Raw genomic sequence first — 25,944 nt, forward strand, 5'->3', positions numbered from 1 at the left:
ACTGTGTGAAACATAGCAAGCTAGTAGTTTAGTAAGCTGTGTACAGCTATAACAACACAGGCTAAATTAAACTTTGCGCTAACATTAGGACCGAAGTATAAACCAGCAACTGAGCAACATGAAGAAGTGGACTTATGCATCTGGATCATAAAAAAAGTTGTGGATGAAAAAGTAGTAGGCTACAGTGTTTGTAAAAGCTTGTATGCTAACAGTAGCTAGCCAGCTTAGCCTACATCACAATGATGATCACCAAGCTAACTTACTGTACACACTGTAGGGCTGGGCAATTAATCGAAACAGAATCGCGATATCAATTCATAGACCTATGCAATCTCATTTCTAAGTTATGACGATTTTTCTTTTATTATTTTTTTTTTTTTTTACTTTTTAAATTATTTTATCTGGGTTGAACATGATTTGTGGAACTCCCTCTGGTGTTGTGGTCGTGGTATTCACTGACCTTTGGGAAGTATTTTGACATGCACATGGGTATCTTAGTGGTGTAGTGTATCTTGTAGACCAGGCCCATTGCAAGTTGCTCTACTCTAAGCCATCCTAGGTTGTCAAAGTGTGAGGTGGGTTTTAGGAGTAAGGTCAAGCAGTAGTCTGACCAGTTTGTTTTGTGATGTTTGTAATCTTGTTTTTAGTGCCTTTGAGGTGCTTTGGTACCATGAGGTGCAAGCATAGTCGTAGTACCCTTGAATGAGTGCTCCTGTTAGAGTCTTCAAGGTATTCTTGTTTACCAGAGAGGAGATCCGGCACAGGAATCTAGTTCGTTGGTTGACTTAGTTTTATTACATTGGATCCCATTTTGTCACAGGAAAGATTTATCTACCTATAGCTATTAGCATGCTAGTGAAATAGACCCATTTGACTGCAGTTAGCAATAGCGGTTTTATGTTCCATTCGATACAGCACCGGGAAACCGATTGGCAGTGAGTGGAAAGTTTGTGTTACTTTTCAACTCAACACGTATTAGTAGTCTCCTGACATTATGTGTGAGTTCACAGGCCTTACGTTGTACTAGAGATAACTTGCTTGTATTTTGGTTGTTTCCTTTAGATGCATGTTTGATCACCGTTTATGAAAACTGAGAAGGAAAAGTGCGTTATAAGCCCAAACTGGCTTAATTTGAAGCAAGACACAAAGGATGTATACAGAACATCACAGTATAAAGTCTCTCACTGATCCGAGACTGGTTGGTCCTTTAAGGTGAGACAGTACCCCCTAATAGGCTAAACAAATATTTTAATAGAAATCACTATGAAACTTTCCCAGTTTGTTATGTACATAACTAAGAAAAAATGTATTGCAAGTTTTCTGAGATTTTATGTCTATATTTGCAAAATGGCGTTACCTATTAAATATGCACACATTTGCATATATCGCCAGGATAGACATTCAACATTGGATGATGCCAGATTCAAAATGTTTGTTTCATTATGTTGACACATAACACAATGAACCTTTTACAGAAGGGATTGTGGCTGTCTTTTTATCATCCCATAAATCAGGAAATGCTGTCTAGTCATAAAAAATTAAAATAAAGATTCGCCAGTTTTGGTATAAATGTACAATAATCAGGCTATGAATGATATATCAACAAACCCCTTTGTAAAAAGATGCAGGGTATAGATAGGAAGAAATTAGGATAGTATGGCGTCGTGTGTAGGTGCTAGGAAAATGGGACATTTCATCTCTTGCGTGTAAGAATTTTTTTTTTTTTTTGGGAAAACGGCCTCAAAGTTCTGTATTGTAATTGTGATCTATGGACACAATCAGACAAAATTAAGTAAAATAAACAACTAATTGTGTGTTTTCGATATTTTATTGCCACTAGTTTGAAATAAGACATGTTAACACATCCTGCGCCATAAACGTTGTATAACGTGTTTCAAGGTCATGCTAATTCTGCCATTCCACGGCGTACAACGTTATTGAGATCATATTAAATTTTTTCGCCATGGTATTCAGAATGCCCTCACGGAGCCTGGTCTGATGCAGTGGGAGCCTGCACAACTCTGCAACGCTTCAATACTGCCGCCTGGTGGATGATCGGCGAGTTACAACCGGAAATGGATCTCTGGTAATCTCGGTGCACCGGGCAAATGCGTCCGGCACTCACATATTGTTGCGGGACTCTAGACACACGTTGTGTATATGGATCGCTGCCATAACTCAATAATCGATATGATTTGGGCGTTTATTATTATTATACAAACCGGAAATGGATCGAGTAGATCACCGTCAAATAAGTGGGATCTTTTTCCTCCAGTCTCATCGGCAAACGGTAAGAAGACGCTGACGTCATTTTCAGCGTGAGTGTTTATTATTAATAATGCAAACTGCTCTGATCAATATATCACCCATACTACATAAAGCATTTACTGACGATCACAGAATTAACGACCCCCCCCCGCTCATCCGCGCATGATCAGTCATAACGTTTAGGATCATGTACAGTTGACATTTTTAATATAACGTGTATCGGCAACAAACGGCAGTTGATAATCTATATATGCGTTTATGCCTATAACTCACGTTCTAGGAATTACTGCATAAAACGATAAAAACATATTTATATTCTAGACGGTATTTTCGTATGAATCTATGAATGAAAAAGTATAACGTTCCTACATCCTGAACGATAGATAATCGATGTTGAATGGGCCATAGTAATGTCAATTTAGCAATACAATTAAAGAAATTATAGCCCTGCAAAGAAGGTGAACATCTCCATAGGCTTAGACTGGTGGCAGTGATCATACATTGATGGATAGAAGCGTGGCAGGGAATGTGTTAAGGAAGCAAAATATAACAAAATCTCAATATTGTCGGAAATATTGCAAAAAGGCGATTTCGGGGGTACTGTCTCACCTTAAGTTATGCTGATGTTTGGGTGAATGCTCTTACTAGATATTCCATCTGAAATATTAGGCATACAGCCCCAAGGGCTCAGAATGTCGATGGAAAAAGAGAATGAAAGCACAAACAGAAGACTAACTATAAAGGGGCACTTCATCAAAAAACAATGCTGATTTATTTTGCACATACAATAATCTCAGTTTTGCATACATTAATTTAGTTTGACAGTTATTGAGAGTAAATGAGTTTGAATATTGCCACCAGCGATATCATCGGGGACATTGGAACATTGTGTTGTTAATTACAGCTCCATAAAATGATGAAAAAATAGCAATACCTCGTCTCATAGGGGCTGCTACCTTATCATATCATTGAGCTGTAATTAACACACGAGGATTCATTGTCCCAGATGACATCACTGAATATTCAAACAAATTTACTCTCAATAACTGTCAAACTAAATGAATGTGTGCAAAACAGTTTTAGACTTTTGGGATGGGGTGTGAGATTATGTGCAAAAGAAATCAGCATTGTTTTAGGTTTGTTTGGTTAAGTGCCCTTAAATCATCTTTGCTCGCAACAAGTTGACAAATAAAGATCACAGACATTATATTGTTAGGCATCGAGTGTCAGGGAGCCTTGGCAGGCAAACTCCATATTCAGCGCTTTTCAGTGGAAAATAGGCATATTAACACTAGCACAGCCGACGGGTCAAATGACCCCTAGGCATTTTCAATAAATGTGTCCTCGTCACTCGGTCGAGCTCCAGCTCTGTCACTCAATGACTTTTCCTAAAAGTACCCGTTTTATCTGGCACGGTTTCTGAAATTTCAAAATGACTTCAGGAAAATGTAATTAGAACGTTATTCCAATATGGAATATATATGTGGAAAGTCACAGCACTTTGCGAGCGTCTAGCGCAGGGGTGGCCAACCCATGGCTCGCGAGCCGCATGTGGCTCTTTGCCCGTCAATGTGTGGCTCTTCCATCAAAAAAAAGATATATATTATAATATTTTTATTTATTATTATTATTATTTTTTTATTTTTTTTGTCACTCAAACATGTGGTAAACCTCATATTTTTTATATTAAGAGGTAATTATATAGTTTACACTGTTTATTTTTCTCATATAAGCTGTGGGGTCATCTGACCCCTTCCGGCGGGAATCAGTGACATTTTCTCCATGCCTGTTCTAGTGTTAAAGCCAGTGGACTTTGAAGTTCACACACACGCACACATCCCTGGTCCTGTTAGGGACATGGTTCCAGTCCTGTGACATTTCCCTGGAATGTTTGTGGAGCGACACGATGGCGGTCAGAGGATGCGTTTCCAGGACACCGGCTGCTTGATACTCTCCCAAATACTGACTCAGCGAGGCTGTGTTGATGCTAAACCACTAAAGTATGTGTGTGTAGTGCTGCACATTCATGTCCACAGCAAACCTGACACTGGCTGCTCAAGACACACTGTCCCATGTCTCTGATGACAAGACATGGGTGCATCACATAGTTTAACCTCTAACATGTGAGAAGTCAAAATAAAGTATGATATACCGGTATATGTGTTACAAGATAAAAACTGGATCCCTGAAGGGCTGTTTGAAACTAGACATGATCTGTTTGGCTGTGGTGATATACCCTCCCACCACCTTTACCAGACAAAGAAGCTTCCTTTAAGAGCAATGTTGGTTCACTTTGTTTCAAAGAAGCTTCCTCTAAGAGCAATGTTGGTTCACTTTGTTTCAAAGAAGCTTCCTCTAAGAGCAATGTTGGTTCACTTTGTTTCAAAGAAGCATCCTCTAAGAGCAATGTTGGTTCACTTTGTTTCAAAGAAGCATCTTCTAAGAGCAATGTTGCTTCACTTTGTTTCAAAGGGTAATTTCTTTGAGGATTTGTGACGAGATTCATTATATGGTTTGGTCAAAAATGTGGTTGCATCCGTTTTCTTTCCCATCTGAACACCACATGTAAGAATGAAAGCATCTTGGTAACTAGTTAGTTGCTACAGTACATGCATACATTTCATTTAGCCGATACTTTCATCCAAAGTGAACCACACGTCAGCAGGAGGGGCACAGCTCTGGCAGCTAAGGGTCAGTGGCATTGATTGTTCAAATAGTGTTGAACTTGAGTGCATAGTAGTATAGACATAATTTATTAGCATGATAGGCAGTAGTATAAGAATAAAAACATAGTCGTAAGGTACATAATAGTAAGACAGTATGAATGTTATTTTTCCACCCAGATATTGATTGAAGAGGTGAGTTTCAAGATCAAAGTGCTCCAAGAAAGGTTTTAAGCAGCCGTATCTTCCCAGAGTATTGATGATGTTGAAACGAGAAACATCAGAGCCAAGACATGTTGCAGCTCAACCCCATGTTTGGGGAGCCGAGCCCGACATGAGCGTAGAATAAGCAGATAGAATGGGTTCTTGGAACGTACCATCCTTCAACACACCATGGGTGGCTTCCATAGAACTGGACTGATGTCGTCATGGAAAACGACTCTCGTGGACTCTGGACGAGACCCAGAAAGTTGGAATGTTCCAACACCAACTGCCACTGAAATCATCAGGCAAAAAAATACGCTGTTAAAAACATCAGCTCTGAATCTATTCACCCGTTTGAACGCTTATTTCCATTTAGACATTACGTTTCAATTGCAGATATCTTATGGGTATAAGTGCACTGGTTAAATGACAAAAAAAATGCTGAATTTGACAGGGATGGCTTTTCTACGTGTTCTAATTCTGTGGGAAGGTTTTGGAGCAGTATTAGTTGCAGGATGTTTTTCATTTTCTCAGGAATGTTCTAAAGCACTAAATTAGTTCTCAGAAGCTCTGCAGCAACTAAAGCATTCCGTCGGTCGACAATTAGCCACCCACACACGGCGCATCCTTCCGTTACGCAACGCTCAGACGCCACACAAGCCTCTAACACACGGAGAAGACTTTCCAACAGACTGCACAGACCACGAGACACACACATGAAGACAACACAGACCACGAGACACACACATGAAGACAACACAGACCACGAGACACACACATGAAGACAACACAGACCACGAGACACACATGAAGACAACACAGACCACGAGACACACATGAAGACAACACAGACCACGAGACACACACATGAAGACAACACAGACTGCACAGACCACGAGACACACACATGAAGACAACACAGACCACGAGACACACACATGAAGACAACACAGACTGCACAGACACACACACACATGAAGACAACACAGACTGCACAGACACACACACACATGAAGACAACACAGACCACGAGACACACACACACATGAAGACAACAGACTGCACAGACCACGAGACACACACACATGAAGACAACACAGACCACGAGACACACACATGAAGACAACAGACTGCACAGACCACGAGACACACACACACATGAAGACAACAGACTGCACAGACCACAAGACACACACACATGAAGACAACACAGACCACGAGACACACACATGAAGACAACAGACTGCACAGAGACACATGGACACGCAGTGAGCTCAGGGACGAACACAAACACACTGTGGACGATTATACCGATGTGGAATAAACACAGAACACACACAAACAAACCTACCACAGTGAGACCGTTTAGGATGCATGCATTGTACTCCAAGGACATACATTCATTTGCATAAAACTACAGTACCTGACCAACCTACTCCACCTCTACACCCTACCTGACCAACCTACTCCACCTCTACACCCTACCTGACCAACCTACTCCACCTCTACACCCTACCTGACCAACCTACTCCACCTCTACACCCTACCTGACCAACCTACTCCACCTCTACCTGATCAAACAACTACACCTTACCTGACCAACCTACTCCACCTCGATTGAGATTGGCCAGAGCTAAACCTAACCTCCGACCCTGCAGATGGACCCATTTTGACTGTTTGAAAGAGCAAGGAAGTAGTTTAGTTGTTGTTTAGTAGAAGTAAGCTGTACAGCTATAACAAGTAAAGACAGGCTAAATTAAACTTTGCGCCAACATTAGGACCGAAGTATAAACCAGCAACTGAGCAACATGAAGAAGTGGACTTATGCATCTGGATCAGAAAAAACGTTGTGGATGAAAAAGTAAGTAGGCTAGTGTTTGTAAAAGCTTGTATGCTAACAGTAGCTAGCCAGCTTAACCTACATCACAATGATAATCACCAAGCTAACTTACTGTACACACTGTAGGGCTGGGCAATTAATCAAAACAGAATCGCGATATCGATTCATAGACCTATGCAATCTCATTTCTAAGTTATGACTATTTTTTTTTATTAAATTTTTTTTTTCTTTTTTTTAACTTTTTAAATTATTTTATCTGGGTTGAACATGATTTGTGGAACTCCCTCTGGTGTTGTGGTCGTGGTATTCACTGACCTTTGGGAAGTATTCCGACATGCACATGGGTATCTTAGTTGTGTAGTGTATCTTGTAGACCAGGCCCATTGCAAGTTGCTGTACTCTGTCGTCTACTCTAAGCCATCCTAGGTTGTCAAAGTGGGCAGGGGTGAGGTGGGTTTTAGGAGTAAGGTCAAGCAGTAGTCTGACCAGTTTGTTTTGTGATGTTTGTAATCTTGTTTTTAGTGCCTTTGAGGTGCTTTGGTACCATGAGGTGCAAGCATAGTCGTAGTACCCTTGAATGAGTGCTCCTGTTAGAGTCTTCAAGGTATTCTTGTTTACCAGAGAGGAGATCCGGTACAGGAATCTAGTTCGTTGGTTGACTTAGTTTTATTACATTGGATCCCATTTTGTCACAGGAATGATTTGCCTCTATAGGATGGAACACAGGTAGGGAATTTCATCTTTCCTTTTAAGATAAGATAAGATATTCCTTTATTGATCCCCTTGGGGAAATTCAGGCATCATAGCAGCATGGGGGAAGGGGGGGGGGGGGGGTACAGGTAGTGAAAACAACACAAGCAGTGTAAACAAATGTCAATATAATTTACTATCTAACTAACTGAAATATATTTTCAGTGTCACATAAGGTGCAGTATGCATAAGGTAGTGTTATAATTTACTATCTAACTAACTGAAATATACATTATTCATTATTCACAGTATCACAGTATCCACATAAGGTGCAGTATGCCTAAGGTAGTGTAAGTTGTCCTCCTTGGGTTCCTATAAGTCCCAGGTCAATGTCTGGGACTTATATGCTGACTTATGCTGCCCACTGTTGTGGAGCCTGATGGCCACTGGTATGAAGGACTGTCCGAGGCGGTTAGTTGAGTGTCGGGGGGGTATGAGTCTGTGGCTTCCTTGTCACCTTCACCTAATATGTTTTGATCTGGTCAGGTGCGCTGTCACCTAAAATGTTTTGATCTGATCAGGTGCGCTGTCACCTAAAATGTTTTGATCTGATCAGGTGCGCTGTCACTTAATATGTTTTGATCTGGTCAGGTGGGCTGTCACCTAATATGATTTCATCTGGTCAGGTGCGCTGTCGCCTAATATGATTTCATCTGGTCAGGTGCGCTGTCACCTAATGTTAATATGTTTTCATCTGTGTCCACTGACCACTGACACACAGTGGGGGATGTTTTAAAAATATAATTTAATATATAATATAATATAATAATTTGTGCTTCACCTACAAATTTGGTCAGCAGCCTCCACTGCTCTACACCCTACCTGACCAACCTACTCCACCTTACCTGACCAACCTACTCCACCTCTACACCCTACCTGATCAAACAACTCCACCTTACCTGATCAAACTACTCCACCTCTACACCCTACCTGATCAAACAACTCCACCCTACCTGATCAAACTACTCCACCTCTACACCCTACCTGATCAAACAACTCCACCCTACCTGATCAAACTACTCCACCTCTACACCCTACCTGATCAAACAACTCCACCCTACCTGACCAACCTACTCCACCTCTACCTGATCAAACTACTCCACCTTACCTGATCAAACTACTCCACCTCTACACCCTACCTGACCAACCTACTCCACCTCTACCTGATCAAACAACTCCACCTTACCTGACCAACCTACTCCACCTTTACCTGATCAAACTACTCCACCTCTACACCTACCTGACCAACCTACTCCACCCTACCTGATCAAACTCCTCCACCTTTACCTGATCAAACTACTCCACCTCTACCTGATCAAACAACTCCACCTTACCTGACCAACCTACTCCACCTCTACACCCTACCTGACCAACCTACTCCACCTCTACACCTTACCTGACCAACCTACTCCACCTCTACACCCTACCTGACTAACCTCCTCCACCTCTACACCCTACCTGACTAACCTCCTCCACCTCTACACCCTACCTGACCAACCTCCTCCACCTCTACACCCTACCTGACTAACCTACTCCACCTCTACACCCTACCTGACTAACCTACTCCACCTCTACACCCTACCTGACTAACCTACTCCACCTCTACACCCTACCTGACTAACCTACTCCACCTCTACCTGACCAACCTACTCCACCTCTACACCCTACCTGACTAACCTACTCCACCTCTACCTGATCAAACAACTCCACCTTTACACCCTACCTGACTAACCTACTCCACCTCTACCTGATCAAACAACTCCACCTTACCTGACCAACCTACTCCACCTCTACACCCTACCTGACCAACCTACTCCACCTTTACACCCTACCTGACTAACCTACTCCACCTCTACCTGATCAAACAACTCCACCTTACCTGACCAACCTACTCCACCTCTACACCCTACCTGACTAACCTACTCCACCTCTACCTGATCAAACAACTCCACCTTACCTGACCAACCTACTCCACCTCTACACCCTACCTGACTAACCTACTCCACCTCTACACCCTACCTGACTAACCTCCTCCACCTCTACACCCTACCTGACCAACCTCCTCCACCTCTACACCCTACATGACCAACCTCCTCCACCTCTACACCCTACATGACCAACCTCCTCCACCTCTACACCCTACCTGACCAACCTCCTCCACCTCTACACCCTACCTGACCAACCTCCTCCACCTCTACACCCTACCCGACTAACCTACTCCACCTCTACACCCTACCTGACCAACCTACTCCACCTCTACACCTTACCTGACTAACCTACTCCACCTCTACACCCTACCTGACCAACCTACTCCACCTCTACACCCTACCTGACTAACCTCCTCCACCTCTACACCCTACCTGACCAACCTCCTCCACCTCTACACCCTACCTGACTAACCTACTCCACCTCTACACCCTACCTGACTAACCTACTCCACCTCTACACCCTACCTGACCAACCTACTCCACCTCTACACCCTACCTGACTAACCTACTCCACCTCTACACCCTACCTGACCAACCTACTCCACCTCTACACCCTACCTGACCAACCTACTCCACCTCTACACCTTACCTGACCAACCTACTCCACCTCTACACCCTACCTGACTAACCTACTCCACCTCTACACCCTACATGACCAACCTACTCCACCTTACCTGACCAACTTACTCCACCTCTAAAATCATTACAGAAAACGTTTACTCCACTATTAATCTACTACTCAACACTGCCCCTACACCTCCTCAGTCATCAACGGTTAAGTGTGAAGCACTATTCATTAACAACAAAATAACCTTGATCAGGGCCAGGATTACTCATTACTGCACTGCTTAATAAAGCAAACCGCGCAATGTATCCATGAGAAGATTCACATGCATCACATTAGATTAACTCTGCAAAACGGTCTCAGAATGTAACTCCTCCACCTCAGACATTGATCCTATACCTACAGCTTTCTTCAAACGGGTGTTTAATAGTGTTTCAAGTCCTGTGTTAGATATCATCAACATTTCCCTTAGAACCGGTATTTTCCCAGATGCCTTTAAAACAGCAGTTGTAAAGCCATTACTAAAAAAACCTAACTTAGATAGTAATGTACTGGCAAACTATCGACCAATATCTAACCTACCATTCATTAGTAAAGTACTTGAAAAGATAGTTTCAGTTCAAATGAATTCCTTTGTGGAAGAAAACATCTTAACAGAATTTCAATCCGGGATTCAGAAAATATAGCACTGAAACAGCCCTCACCAAAATAATCAGTGACCTCAGACTAAACTCTGACAAGAATAAGGTATCCATCCTTATCCTGCTAGATCTCAGTGGAGCATTCGATACAATCGATCATGATATTCTAATCGATCATCTTGAAAATCTTGTTGGTTTCTCAGAACATGTGCTAAGCTGGTTTAAAACATACATCAGAGGGAGGAAATTCTATGTTAAACTAGGAGGCCACATGTCTGAGATATGACAACAACTATGGAGTTGCACAAGGGAGTTGCTTAGGTCCTTTACTCTTCTCCCTTTACATGTTACCACTGGGTGATATCATCAGAGAACATAATGTAGGTTTCCATAATTAGATGATACACAACTGTACATATCTGCTGAACCAAATGATAGCTATAAACTCCATTACAGACTGCTTATTGGCAATAAATAAATGGATGAGTAAGAACTTCCTGAAACTAAACTAGAACAAAACTGAAATTCTAATTATCGGCCCCAAAACAAAAAAAGAAACGTTAATAAAGAACCTGGGAGAACTAACGTACGGTTATATCTATAACCATAGTTATATGAGTATAGTGACGCTCTGCGTCTACTGGAATACATCCCTGTATCAGTACTAGCACTGAATAAATCTCCACATGCACCTTTACACACCTATCCGCCTGGCCACACCCCCATCCGCTCCTCTACATAAGCAGGGGTGTGGCCATACTAACAGCTCCTTCCCAAGTCTTTCACCACAAAGGCGAAGACCACGGGGTCCTCAGTGAGTCCGACGCAGATCGTCACTACTCATATAACTATGGTTATAGATATAACCGTACGTTATAGGTCATGTAGCTCCGCTCTGCGTCTACTGGAATACAGGAGCTGAGCAGAGCGGAAGCTCGACAAATGTACCCGCTGAGGCCCCCCACAACCATCAGAACCGGGGAGGACCCGAGCCCCCCGGACCCCCCTAGCGGAGGACGGGAGGGAATCGGATCCAACCTACTCGTCTACACCAAACCTGAAAAACCTACTCCACCTCTACACCCGAGCCTCTGATCTCCTCTCCAGACTGAGTATTTTCTGTGGCTGCACCCAAAATGTGGACGGGCCTCTCCCCTGCCATCCATCACTCTGATACCATTAACACATTCAAAACCAGACTCACCTTCCCACAGCATGGGTCCTCCTGGGTGGCACAGTCCCTCCAGGTGCCTTAGCCCTTCTGCACTCCTTAAATTAGTCTCATCTCGGACGTTGATTTAGCATTTTATGTATGGTGTCCTCGAGTCTGAGAAAGGCACTTTTTAAAGTAAAATCTATTATCATCATGTGGAGAGCCTCCAGAAACAGGTCTAATACCTCTTTGAGTAGCTGACCCATAGTTAAAGAAAGGCTGTTACTGTACTTGAGTATTCTGCCAAAATGAATGGCAGCGGATATGGACCACTAGCCTAGCTTAAAACTCAGGGAGGTGTTTTTTGGCCAACAGCTAGGCTAGCTGGTCCATATCCACTTCCATTAATTTGTGCTAAACTAGGCTAGCTTGCAGCCGGATAGCTTTGTACCCATAATGTTGCTTGCAGGTCGTTTTATGCAGCTGTTCTCTTGATTTTCCCTGCGTCTCTCTCCACCAGGTGGTACAATCTGGCCCCCTAGGTCCCAATACTTACGCTGACTTAACCCTTTCACTGGCACACTACCAAAGGGTTAACCCTTTCACTGCGACAATACACATAAGGTTAACCCTTTCACTGCCACACAACAGCCGGTCACCGTCGGTTGTGTGATAGTAAAGGGTTAACCTTCTGTCGTGTGGCAGTGAAAGGGTTAATGATGGGAGGCGTGTCACATTGATCTGATGTAGTCCAGCAGGTGTTCCAAATAATGATAAAATAAATGAAATACATTTATCTAGATTAATCTATGGAGTGAAAAATCTTCAATCTTAGCGCCGTGGATATAAGAAAGAGGTCTATCTGAGTCAATGTTGATGGTCTTGTTGAACATTTGTATTTCACAGGAGACACTGTATTCAAAGAAAGCTATTAAAATAGTTTTTGAATCTAAATATACTTTTTGTGTTGATTTGACATTAATTCCATGATTTTACTCAAGTAAATATCTGTTACAAGCGTCGGTCTTAAGTAGAAAAATGCAATTTTTTATCTAGATTAATTACAGAAAATTGTGAATTAATTAGTAAATGTTTTTTAATCTATGACGGCATTAATACATACATATGAATATAAAGCTAAAAGAAGAAAACCTTCAAAAGAAGGGACCGCATACTCCTCAGGACTGATTTAGCTTTTTATTTGTTTGGTGCACAACGCGTTTCGCTTCCGCTTCCTCAGGTGCATATATATCATAACCAACCTGAAACCTCTGTCCTAACTAGATATTGTATCTGGATATTGTAACTTGCCTTGGTTTCACAATAAAGGAAGTAAAACACACAACCGTTGCGGTTTTCGATTCCCATCTTGTTTATTGCATCCATCATTACACTATTTCGAGTAGAAATGTGGGTACAAACATTTGACATACAATCTACAATAAGAGCCTTTTCAACGTGATGTCAAGAGGTGTTTCCCTTCTGGCCTGAACCAGGAGAAAAACAGAGGAGGAGCCGATGACATCACAGTCTGCTAGCTAGAGGGAGTTTAGTTCACAACACAACTGTGTCATCATGTTGCAAACGGAACAAATCCCAGTTTGTGATTTTGTTTTGCTGGATTACTGACAGACTCGTTGACCATGTGGTGATGTGATGGATGAACTATGAATAAAGATGCTTTTAGCCACGGTGTTGCAACAGTACCGCAAGCGCAAAGCAAAGATCATCCAATGCTGAGCGCTGCCAGGCCGCCAGAGGCAGATTTCACAGAATCAATAGTTAGGTGTATATAATACTTTTGAGTTGTGTATATAGAAGTTGTCTCAGTCTGCTAACTGAGCCGTTTCTCTCTCTGGTTGTCTCTCGCCCGTGTTTGACTAGTCATATTTCTTTTTTAAAGGGAGTAAAAAATGTCACTTGAGGTCATCTGGTGTCAGGTGACAGTTTGAATGTGTAGAACAGTCTCAGTGTGTCTGCTGCTGAGTGGCCCCTAGCAGAGAGCCGTCATCAGCAGAGGGGCCAGTCTCAGTGTGTCTGCTGCTGAGTGGCCCCTAGCAGAGAGCTGTCATCAGCAGAGAGGCCAGTCTCAGTGTGTCTGCTGCTGAGTGGCCCCTAGCAGAGAGCTGTCATCAGCAGAGGGGCCAGTCTCAGTGTGTCTGCTGCTGAGTGGCCCCTAGCAGAGAGCAGTCATCAGCAGAGGGGCCAGTCTCAGTGTGTCTGCTGCTGAGTGGCCCCTAGCAGAGAGCCGTCATCAGCAGAGGGGCCAGTCTCAGGACAGCTCTGACTGGGATACCTTGCTGACTGCACCTCAGCAACAACTCTGGGAATGAAATACTACCTGGAGAGAGAGAGAGAGAGAGAGAGAGAGAGAGAGAGATAGACAGAGAGAGAGACAGAGAGAGAGAGAGACAAAGAGAGAGACAGATAAATACCATCATTAGAACGAGCGAGTGAAGCAGGAGAGATACAGAAAGAGAGATAGAGGTAGAGAGAGACACAGAGATACCGTTGCGAGTTAAGCAGGCAGGGGAGACAGAGATAGAAACAGAGAAAGAGGGGGAGAGATAGAGGGGGAGAGATAGGGGAAGGGAAGTGTAGATGAAAAAGGAGGGATGGAGGGAAGGAGAGGCAGATAAATAAAGACAAATAGACATAACAACATTAGCTCATGGCACTGGAGGTATGTGAAGTATGTGTTCCATGGTTCTCCCCCGTGGACTTTGTGCTGTGTGTAAAGTTTGCAGGCCGTTTGTGTGAATATATATATATATATATATATATATATATATATATATATATATATATATACACACTGTATACAGTGCATCCGGAAAGTATTCATACCCCTTCACTTTTTCCACATTTTGTTATGTTACAGCCGTATTCCAAAATGGATTAAATATTTGTTCCCCCTCAAAATTCTACACACAATACCCAATAATGACAAAGTGAAAAGTTTTTTTTTGCCAATTTATAAAACATTTTAAAGAATAAACGGATAAGTACATAAGTATTCACACCCTTTACTCAATACTTTGTTGAAGCACCTTTGGCATCAATTACAGCCTCAAGTCTTCTTGAGTATGATGCTACAAGCTTGGCACACCTATTTTTGGGCAGTTTTTCCACATTCTTCTTTGCAGATTGTCTCAAGCTCCATCAGGTTGGATGGGGAGTGTCGGTGCACAGCCATTTTCAGATCTGTTCAGAGATGTTCAATCAGGTTCAAGTCTGGGCTCTGGCTGGGCCACTCAAGGACATTCACAGACTTGTCCCGAAACCACTCCTTTGTTATCTTGGCTGTGTGCTTTTGGTCGTTGTCCTGTTGGAAGGTGAACCTTCACCCCAGTCTGAGGTCCAGAGCGCTCTGGAGCAGGTTTTCATCAAGGATCTCTCTCTACATTGCTGCATTAATCTTTCCCTTGATCCTGACCAGTCTCCCAGTTCCGCTGAAAAACATCCCCACAGCATGATGCTGCCACCACCATGCTTCACTGTAGGGGTGGTATTGACCAGGTGATAAGCGGTGCCTGATTTCCTCCAAACATGGCGCTTGGCATTCTGGCCAAAGAGTTAAATCTGACCAGACAATTTTGTTTCTCATGGTCTGGAGTTCTTTAGGTGCCTTTTGGCAAACTCCATGCGGGCTGTCGTGTGCCTTTTACTGAGGAGTGGCTTCCGTCTGGCCACTACCATAAATGCCTGATTGTGGAGGAGTGCTGCAGAGATGGTTGTCCTTCTGGAAGGTTCTCCCATCTCCACAGAGGAACACTGGAGCTCTGTCAGAGTGACCATCGGGTTCTTGGTCACCTCCCTGGCCAAGGCCCTGCTCCCCCGATGGCTCAGTTTGGCTGGGCGGCCAGCTCTAGGAAGAGTCCTGGTGGTTCCAAACGTCTTCCATTTGTGAATGATGGAGATGACGGTGCTCGTTGGCACTTTCAATGCTGCAGAATAATTTTTGTACCCTTCCCCAGATATGTGCCGCGATACAATCCTGTCTCGGATGTCTACAGACCATTCCTTGGACTTCATGGCTTGGTTTGTGCTCTGACATGCACCGTCAACTGTGGGACCTAATGTAGACGGGTTGTGTGCCTTTACAAATCATGCCCAATCAATTGAATTTACCACAGGTGGACTCCAATCACATTGTAGAAACATCTCAAGGATGATCAGAGGAAATAGGATGGACCTGAGCTAAATTTTGAGTGTCATAGCAAAGGGTGTGAATACTTATGTACGGTACATGCGATATTAAATCTTTTTATTTTTAATACATTTGCAAAAAATTCTAAAAATCTTCTCTCATTTTGTTATTATGGGGTATTGTGTAGAAGTTTGAGGGAACATTTTATTTAATACATTTTGGAATAAGGCTGTAACATAACAAAATGTGGAAAAGGTGAAGGGGTATGAATACTTTCCGGATGCACTGTATATATAGAGAGAGAGGGAGATAGTGTGCGTCTTACCCTCCAGCTGTGTGTGTGTGTAATATATATATATATAATATATATATAGAGAGAGAGGGAGATAGTGTGCGTCTTACCCTCCAGCTGTGTGTGTGTAATATATATATATAAAATATATATAGAGAGAGGGAGATAGTGTGTGTTTTACCCTCCAGCTGTGTGTGTGTGTGTAATATATATATATATATATATATATATATATATATATATATATATATATATATATATATATATATATATATAGATATATAGATAGATAGAGAGGGAGATAGAGAGATGGTGTGTGTGTAATATATATATATACATACATAGAGAGAGAGGAGATAGTGTGTGTCTTACCCTCCAGCTGTGTATGTATATATATATATATATATATATATATATATATATATATGGCTGTCAAAGTTAATGCTTTAATTTGAGATTAATTTAAATTATTTAAAGCATTAAAATAAATTAATCTATATTAATCTATGGAGTGAAACATTTTCAACGTTCTGAACTTTCAACAGTATATTTGCTTGTTCTTTTTTTGCATCGACTCATGCACCTTTTTGAAAATCATCTGACATGAAGATGGAACACATTTTTGTTGTTAATATGATTTATATTACTGGTAGCTCATACAAGACATTATCGTCCTCTAAGCCAATCTGCACTTTAACATAGGCCTGGGTTGTTTTTATTTCTGTTAGAGCTGCGGATATAAGAAAGAGGTCTAGCTGAGTCAATGTTGATGGTTTTGTTGAAGAAACTGTATTCAAAGAAAGCTATTAAAATAGTCTTTGAATCTAAATATACTTTCTTTGTGTTGATTTTACATTAATTCCATGATTTTACTCAAGTAAATATCTGTTACAAGCTTCGGTCTTAACTCTTAAGTAGAAAAATGCTATTTTTAATCTAGATTAATTACAGAAAATTGTGAGATGAATTAGTAAAAAAAAATGTATCTATTGACAGCACTAATATATAATTATATATATATATATATATATATATATATATATATATATATATATATATATATATATATATATATATATATATATATATATATATAGAGAGAGATAGTCTTACCCTCCAGCTGTGTGTGTGTGTTCCTGAGGCAGGGGACAGAGTGGTAGACCAGGAAACAGGCCAACGTGGTAGAGAGCGTGTCCCCCCCGAGGGCCTGGCCGCTGAGGTAGGACTTCAACACACCGGTGTTGTCTAGGAGAACAGAGACAGACACAACACACCGTCATGTCATAGCATGGCATTAAGAGGTTAAACAGAGAGAGACAGAGAGGAGGACATGAATGGATCAGTGGAACAAAACAGAGCAGAGGACTCAAATACAACACGTACTCCTGACTACACCTCAGCGCTGTGTTGCAACAGGAAGATCCTGCTCTGTACTTGTTGCCAAAAGACAATTAGGAATGTGAAAGTGACGGCATGTTATCAATGCATATATAAAATAACGGCAACTGCTCTGGCAACATTGTCTGTTTCCCACGGCTCTGAGTGTGTGTGTGTGTTTGTGTGTGTGAGTTACAGGAATCTGTAGTTTACACCTCTGTGAGACATGTTGCAACAAACCCCGTCTCTGAAGTATTATTTGTAATATGACTAGGGGTGGGAATCACCACGATACCATTTATCATCATACTAGTCACCATATGGTAATGTCAAGATATTGCCATATATTGCAATTTATTAAAGTTTTTCAACTGCAAATGATGTCCCCAACAAAAAAAACTTGTTTTATATATCTCTCTATATATAAATATATATTATATCTGTTTTATCTATAAGATAATGTTTTCAGTCTGTTCACATCATTCCAATAATTTTCATTGCAGTAAACATATATATATATAGTAAACGTATAAAAAACATTATTACTTATATAATTAAATTAATGAATGAATTCGTTATATATTTTTTATTTTAAACATCGATACTTGGCGACGGTATAATGATATAATATCAGCACTCAAAATATGGCAATATATTGCTGTATTGTTTGCCCCACCCCTATAGATCACCCTGATTAGCATGTTGTCCATGGAAGCAGTGGAATTCAGACTGTGGCTCAGGACGCCAGAGGAGACAGTGACACTGTTTACAGTAGAAACATGAGCATCAGGACGTGTCTATGCCTTCTACAACGCTGTTCGGTTTCCGGGTTCCTCTGATTGGCCGCTGACCTATGCTAGCACACCCCCCTTTACACTCTCGTGCTGTGAAGCGCCAGCGGGGCGATGCGGTGGTTTCTCCACGGCTTTCTGTGCGCCGCGCTGCCGCCGGCTTGACTCGGTCCAGCTCCAGCAGCAGCGGTATCCTCCCTCCGAGGCGGCTCGTTCTTATTATTATCCCCCATTGTTCAGGTCGACATGGTCGCACAAACACCCGTTGGAGGAGTAGTGGGGGAGAAGAAGAGGAATATTTTTAAATAGCAAGAATTATCGACTGGCAACTCTGTGCTTGTGAATGAATGAATGAATGAAAACTTTATTTAACAGATTGCAGAATGGGTACAATACAGTACGGCTCAATACCAGTGGCGGCTCTACCACTAGGGGCGCTAGGGCGCCAACCCACCTGCTGGCCAGCTGCTGTTAAATCAGAGAAGAAGACAATAAAACTTTTTCGTTTTTGTGTTTTATAGCCCTATAAATAATATAAACATGTTTAAAATTAATAATATTTAATCATTTTAAGTATGTTTGTATTTCCAATGCACAATATAACGTTATTATCTAAATTAAAAAAACATCGTTTTCCAGAGCAGGAAGTGACATCACGTTTTTTTAATTTTTTTAATTTTTTCGTATTTCTCGGCCCGGGCTATACGCGATAGCGCTCTGAGTGCGCGTCACAGTTTGATCGCTGTCTCCGTCACAGCCAATCAGTGCATACGGCGTTGTGCGTTGAAATATGACTATTATGTTGGAATCCGAGCGCGATTTGAAGCGGTCTAGCCCAGCAGCGTGAACTTCCGTGAAGAATTTCCATAGCCGCATTTCGCGGAGACGCTCTCTGATTGGCCGACGCCAGTATTTTTTTCCATGGCAGAATTTCACAGAGACGATCTCTGATTGGCCGAATCCAATTTCTAATGTTCCAATTCTAGCTTCTAGCTTGGTTCCTAGGTTGGTCTAGGACTGTTGTTTGTCTTAGAGCGTGCCGTGCCGTGACTGCAAGTTCTTTAGACTGTTAAGCTTAGGCACTCTTTCAAAGTTGGTTAAGGTTAGAGTTTGTCTTAGAGCATGGCGATAGAACGCCAGGTAGTTTGCAGTCTGTTCGAGCGGAAATGGACAAAGGAATGTACTTGTTGAGTGTTGTGCTAACGAGCTCAGCTGAGCTAACACTTGGCTAACAAGCTATATGGCGGATTATACACGTTTATCAAGCTCTCCTGCCCTGGACGTTTCAACTGAACAGTGAGTCTCTCTCTCTCTCTCACTCTCTCTCTCTCTCTCTCTCTCTCTCTCTGTGCTTAACGTTAACGTTTGTAAATAGTTTTTTTTAGGAGCAGTACTGTTAGGCTACTGCTGTGCTGGCCATTCATGAAGCGAGACATTGCTGATTGTTTATTTATTTTATAACACAAGACTATGACTACCAACTGCCTAGCCAGCCGTGTATCAATCTTGGATGCAATAATAACTGTAACTGAGGGGTACAATTCCCTGACTGTATTGATAAGTATGGTATCATTAAACCACTACCGCTTTATGTACTTTAATTACTGGCCATACAGTACATGATATATAAATATGATGAACACTTCCCACAATGAATCGGTTCCACACAAAGGTGTAATCAAGTATTTATTGCAGCAAAAGGTACATAATATACTTCTCTGTATCTTACTTTGGATGCGCTTATAAGGCAAAGGAATGTGCGTAGGCAAATCAATAATGAATGTCCATTCTCTGGTTACGCAGGAGGTAATTATACAACCTGAATCTTAGGGAATTATATCTATGGTACACTAGTAATATATAGCGGGAGATACTGGAAGGGTCCCCCCGGTTGTAAGCCAGCAGGGGTAGAGGATCTGTCGGTAGTAGAGAGTCTGGTCAACGATGACTAAGGAGACTCCAAGTTCAGGAGACGGTGCAATAGTCTCTTGATCCACAGACGAATACAGCTGTTCTCCGTAGACTGTAGCTCCACAGTGAAGAAAGCTAGCCGGCCTCAGGCTCTCTGAGGCGCAGACTCGACTTGGCTCCTCACAGGGTAAATCCCACACGTGTAGGCGTCGGCGATTCTCCGCTCCATAAATCACAGGACCAAAACAAATATAATCCAGCCGCAAAGGGCTATGTAGTCGTCGGTTAGATTAATCCAGTGTACATGTCCACACGGTTCTCGTCTAGGTCTCCTCGGGTGAAAGCGCCATGAAAGCAGCCCAGCCTGGATAAGCACTCTAGCTGGTACGAGGAAGCGTTGGTGATGCTGGTCACTGTAGAACTTTAGCCGCACGATACACTATACACAAATAGACTATTACTGACTTAATAGAAATATGTCGCACTCGACGGTATAGCGCCAAACTCTGACAATTCAGTTATTAATTCGCACGCGGTCTCAATGCTCTATTTGGGGCCAAACAGGCCATACTTCACCGCACGGAGTATCGTGGGTGAGGCTTCAACTTATTGGGTAACTCTACTTCTGTATTCACCTGCGCCATATTTATATGCACGGCGAACAATCCAGTGCCAACCTCATTTCTGTCTCATATCCCTGGGCAAGGCCGGGCATGTACAGACATGTCTTGACGGTGACTTTGAACCTGACTCCGGAGGCATGGCTCTGGCGCCTGTGGACCGCTGTCCAATAGGAGAATGAAATATTATGGTCTGGGCTAAAGGGATATTCCGTGTATATGTACAAGGAATATACAAGGGATATCAAACGATATACAAATACTATGCAATATATATCAATCAATAAATATATATATTCGGTTTAATCTGATCCTTTGTAACAGCCGCCTCCTAATTAGTCCCACCTAATTAGCTAAGCAGAGACAGATTAACCGCACTGTCCACTACTCAATGTCTGTTGTGAGGGGTCGGGCAGTTCACAAAGTCATGGGGTCATGGTCGTCATCGATAGTATCGGGGAGCCTTGGCAGTTCTATTAGCCTCGCCACGGGTCGGGTGTAGATCCGTCCTTGGACGAGCACTTCGGCTGCTCGGACCTTTCCGTCGGCACCGGTGATCACTTTGCTTACGCGGCCAGCCGGCCACATAGCTCGGGGTAGTGACTGGTCGATAATCATGACGACTGTTCCTTCTGTCAAATTGTCTCTCTCTTTCACCCATTTCTGGCGGGTCTGTAGAGACGGTAGATAGTGGAGTAGGAAGCTGTTCCAAAACTTGTCAGCCAATACTTGACTGTACCTCCACATTCTTCGGCCGTTCGCTTCTTCAGGCCTGTACATTGTCTGTGGTAGCGCGGGGTCCAGCCGCACCATCAAGAGTGTGTTGGGGGTGACTGGGTCGACATCTGCTACATCACTTGAGACGTAACCGAGGGGCTTTGAGTTCAATACTCCCTCGATCTCCGTGAGGACTGTCATTAGGACTTCTTCCGCCACGGTCTGGGCCCCAAGCACGGCGTACAGGGCTGTCTTTATTGAACGTACTTCTCGTTCCCAAGTTCCACCGAAGTGAGGTGCGTTCGGGGGATTAAACTGGAAGTCAATCTGGGATGGAGCGAGGTGGGTCTTAAGTTCTGGGCCCATAGCTTGGAAGCTCTCTCTCAGCTCTCTTTCTCCGCCTTTGAAGTTTGTCCCGTGATCAGACAATAATATAGACGGTTTGCCTTTCCGCGATGTGAATCTTCGGAAGGCCATAAGGAATGAGTCTGTGCTCATGGTTGGAAGGAGTTCTATATGCATCGCTCGGGTGGTCATGCATTTGAATACAATACCCCACCGCTTCTCGGTTCCTCTTCCTTTCTTTATATACAGCGGGCCGAAACAGTCCATACCGGTGGAGTGAAAAGGCTTGTCGCCGAGTCGGAGGCGACAGGGAGGTAGGTCAGCCATCCGGGGTATACTGGGCTGCGCTCGCCACTTACGACAGTCTAGACAGGTTCGCTGGAAGCGCCGCACTGCTTCTCTCCCTTGCAGTATCCAATAACGACGTCTGATCTCCGCGAAGACGCTCTCTGCCCCGGCGTGATGCACATCCTCGTCGTATTTCTTTATGATCAGCTCTGTGACCTTGTGTCGGCTGTTTAAGACTATCGGGTACTTGACGTCATCTGGTAAGTCTGGAGCTCTCCGCAGACGACCACCCACTCTGATGAGACCATGGGCGTCGCTCTCGGGGGCTAGGTGGAGCAGTCTGCTGTCTGATGGGACAGGCTTTGCTCCCTGTAGACAGTCTAGCTCATCGGGGAACGAGTCTCTCTGGGCTCGTTGTAGTAGAAGAAGTTCTGCTTCTTCGTAGTCAGCTGCTGTAATGTCAGTAGTGAGCTGAACCTCTGGGTGGTGCCACAGGAATGTCTTTAGCTGCGCACTCTCTAGGGTGAGGCAATCGTCTATGTCGGGGTCTGTGGAGACGAGTGTGTTCAATCCACAGAACATAGATTTCTTGTTTTCGGCCTCCTCTTTACTCGCTTCCCGTGGGGTGGGTGTAGGCCACTCTTCTTCCGGGAGCTTGAGGAACTCTGGCCCGTCACTGTATAGGTTGTGACGGGTGAGGTCATCCAGGGACATTCCCCGGGTGATGACGTCAGCTGGGTTGTGTTTTGTGTCCACATACCTCCAGCTTGCTACTTCTGTTAAATCTTGAATCTCTGTGACTCTGACTCCCACGAAGACCTTGTATCTGCACGAATCAGACCGGATCCATGTGAGTACTGTCGTGGAGTCTGACCACAAGATTGTTCTTTGCACCGGAATGGTGAGTTCACGTTGGATTAACGTGGCGAGTTGCGCTCCTGCTAGGGCTGCGCAGAGCTCTAGACGCGGGATAGATTGTTGCTTTCGTGGGGCTATTCTTGAGCGAGCCAGGATGAAAGCAGTATGTATTTCTCCTCCCTCCTCTCGGGCACGCAAGTAGGCCACCGAACCGTAGGCTACTTCGGAGGCGTCGCTGAAGACGTGCAGGTCCATCTGGCACGTCTCCGGCCTCACTGTGGGTGGGAAGTAGCTGCGGCGTATGTTGACACCTGGGAGTGAGCTGAGTTCCGTCTCCCACTCTCTCCATGTGGATGCAAGGTGTTCGGGTATGGGGTCGTCCCAGCCCTGGTCCTTGTCCCATAACGCTCTTACAATCATCTTTGCCCTGGTGGTGTAAGGTAGAATACATCCCAACGGGTCGTATTGTCTGGCGAGTGTTCTGTATACACTCCATCTGGTGGTCGGTAGTGCAGTCGACCTTCCCTGCTCCTTGGTCAGGGGTGTGTGTTTATAATGGAGCGAGTCTGTTTTGAAGCGCCAGACTAGTCCTAATGTCATTTCTTGGGCTTCTCCTGGGATGGTCGCCATCCAGGTCTCGCTGCTTGCTGCCTTGTCCTCGGGGGAGAGGCTGCGCAATACTTGCGGGTCGCTGCTGGCCACACTGCCTGAGATCAAAGCCGCCTTTGATCAGGGAGGCGCGGAGCTTGAGTAGAAGGGCCTCGGCTTCTTCTGGCGTCGAGACGCTTTGCAGACAGTTGTCCACGTAGAAACTATTTCCTACACTTTGTCGGACCTCTTCATCAGCTGCTGGGTCCTCTGCGACGTGTTTTTGCAGTGCAAACGTAGCACAGCATGGGCTGCATGTGGTTCCGAAAGGGAGGACTTCCCATTGATAGATGGCTGGTTGCTCATCCCCGATCCTCTCTCTCCATAGGAACCGCAGCAGGGGCTTGTCCTCCTCCACTAGTCTCACCTGCAGGAACATCCCTTTGATGTCGCCGCTGATGACCACCTTGTCTTGGCGGAAACGTAGTAACACGCCTAGTAGAGAGGGGCCGAGTGTTGGGCCGGGCAAGAGCTCTTTATTCAGATTTTGTGATCCGATCTGGTAGCTGCCGTTGAACACAATACGATCCTTGCCGTTGTGGTGGACTTTGTGGTGCGGCACGTACCATGATTCGGTCGTCTGATCGGCCTCTTTAATGTCAATTTTCTTTATGTGTCCCGCTGTGATTAGCTTGTTAATCTCAGCGCGGTACACCGTCTCTTGAGCGGGGTCTCTGGCTAGGCGCCGCTCTGTGTTCAATAGATACCGCTCCGTCGCTTCTTTTGGGGCGTGGAAGGTAGGCATACCCTCTCGCCTCAGGAGTGGAGTTGCGTATCTCATCACTCCGTTGACTTTGACTCTTTGTCCCCTGCTCGAGGAGGGCTATAGCGTAAATGTCTTCCTTGGAACGAATGTCTTTCTTTTCGTTCTTAAAGGGCATTGTCTCTAGTGTCCATAGCCTCTCGACATGCTGTAGGAGGGTGGTGTCTTCTTCTGTCACTCTGGAGTGGAGGCAGCTAGTGGCTGCTGTTCGGTTAAGAGACTTAGCGAGGGGGCCTTGTAATGTCCATCCTAGGCGGGTCTCGACTGCTGCAGGACAGCCTCTGGGCCCTGTGTGGACCCGGTCTATCGGGACGATGAGGTCTGCATGGTCGGAGCCTATCAGCAGGGTCGGGGTGGCACCGTCTATGAGCGGTATAGGTAGTTGACGCAGGTGCACATATTTATCCATCAGCTTGGCGATGGGGTAGGTGTACTGCGACAGGCCTATTTCTTGGCTGGTGAAAGCGTTAGTAATCCTATACCGTCTCTCTGGCTGCCCGCTTGCTGCGATAGTGAAGGAGACATTCTCGCCCTTTATCGTCTTTAGATCTCTTCTTATTGTCCGAATCGTCATCTGGTTTTCGCTCCCCCGCAGCCCCAGCTGGGCCGCAGCGGACGCGAGGAGAAGGGTCTTCTCTGACCCGTCGTCAAGGACGGCGTAAGTGTCCATGACCTTATCTTGGTAACTCAGTGTTACGCGGACCACCTTTAAGAGCACCCGGGCGCCCCCGCTGCTGGCGGGGTCAATGTACATAACACTTGCCTTTGTGCTGCTTGAGGGTGCAGGCTTTCTTCTGTTACTGTCGTGTAGGACATCTAGGTGGGCTCCGTCACACCGACTACACCTCTTCTTTAAGCGGCAATCGGCTGCCATGTGACTGTGCGCACATCGGTAACAGCGTCGGTTGGACTTTATCCATTGACTCACCTCGTCGGCGGTCATCTTCTTGAACGTGTCACATTGTGACAACCAGTGTTCCTTTTCGCAGTACGGGCACACCATCTTCCACTTCTCTTTCATCGAGGGGGTACTGTGGTTCTTGCTGCTCGGTACTGATTCTGATTGGTGCATGACGGTCACCAATCTTCGGCCATCGTTTGCTCTCCTAGGT

The 25,944-nt window shown here is 44.1% G+C and overlaps 1 protein-coding gene across 1 annotated transcript in view; it reads right to left on the reverse strand.

The window, feature by feature from the left end:
* Positions 1–13,428: 13,428 nt before the first annotated feature.
* anapc1 (anaphase promoting complex subunit 1) overlaps positions 13,429–25,944 on the reverse strand; it is a 252,373-nt gene continuing 239,857 nt past the window's right edge. The window contains exons 52-53 of the mRNA XM_084321811.1: positions 17,628–17,759; positions 13,429–14,413 (exon numbers count right to left, since the gene is read on the reverse strand). Of these exons, the coding sequence (XP_084177937.1) occupies positions 14,310–14,413; positions 17,628–17,759 (236 nt within the window). The 3' untranslated portion in view covers positions 13,429–14,309. The remainder of the gene's footprint in view (positions 14,414–17,627; positions 17,760–25,944) is intronic.

The sequence above is a fragment of the Notolepis coatsorum genome (genome assembly GCF_963971535.1).
Source record: "Notolepis coatsorum genome assembly, chromosome: 9".
NCBI lineage: Eukaryota > Metazoa > Chordata > Actinopteri > Aulopiformes > Paralepididae > Notolepis > Notolepis coatsorum.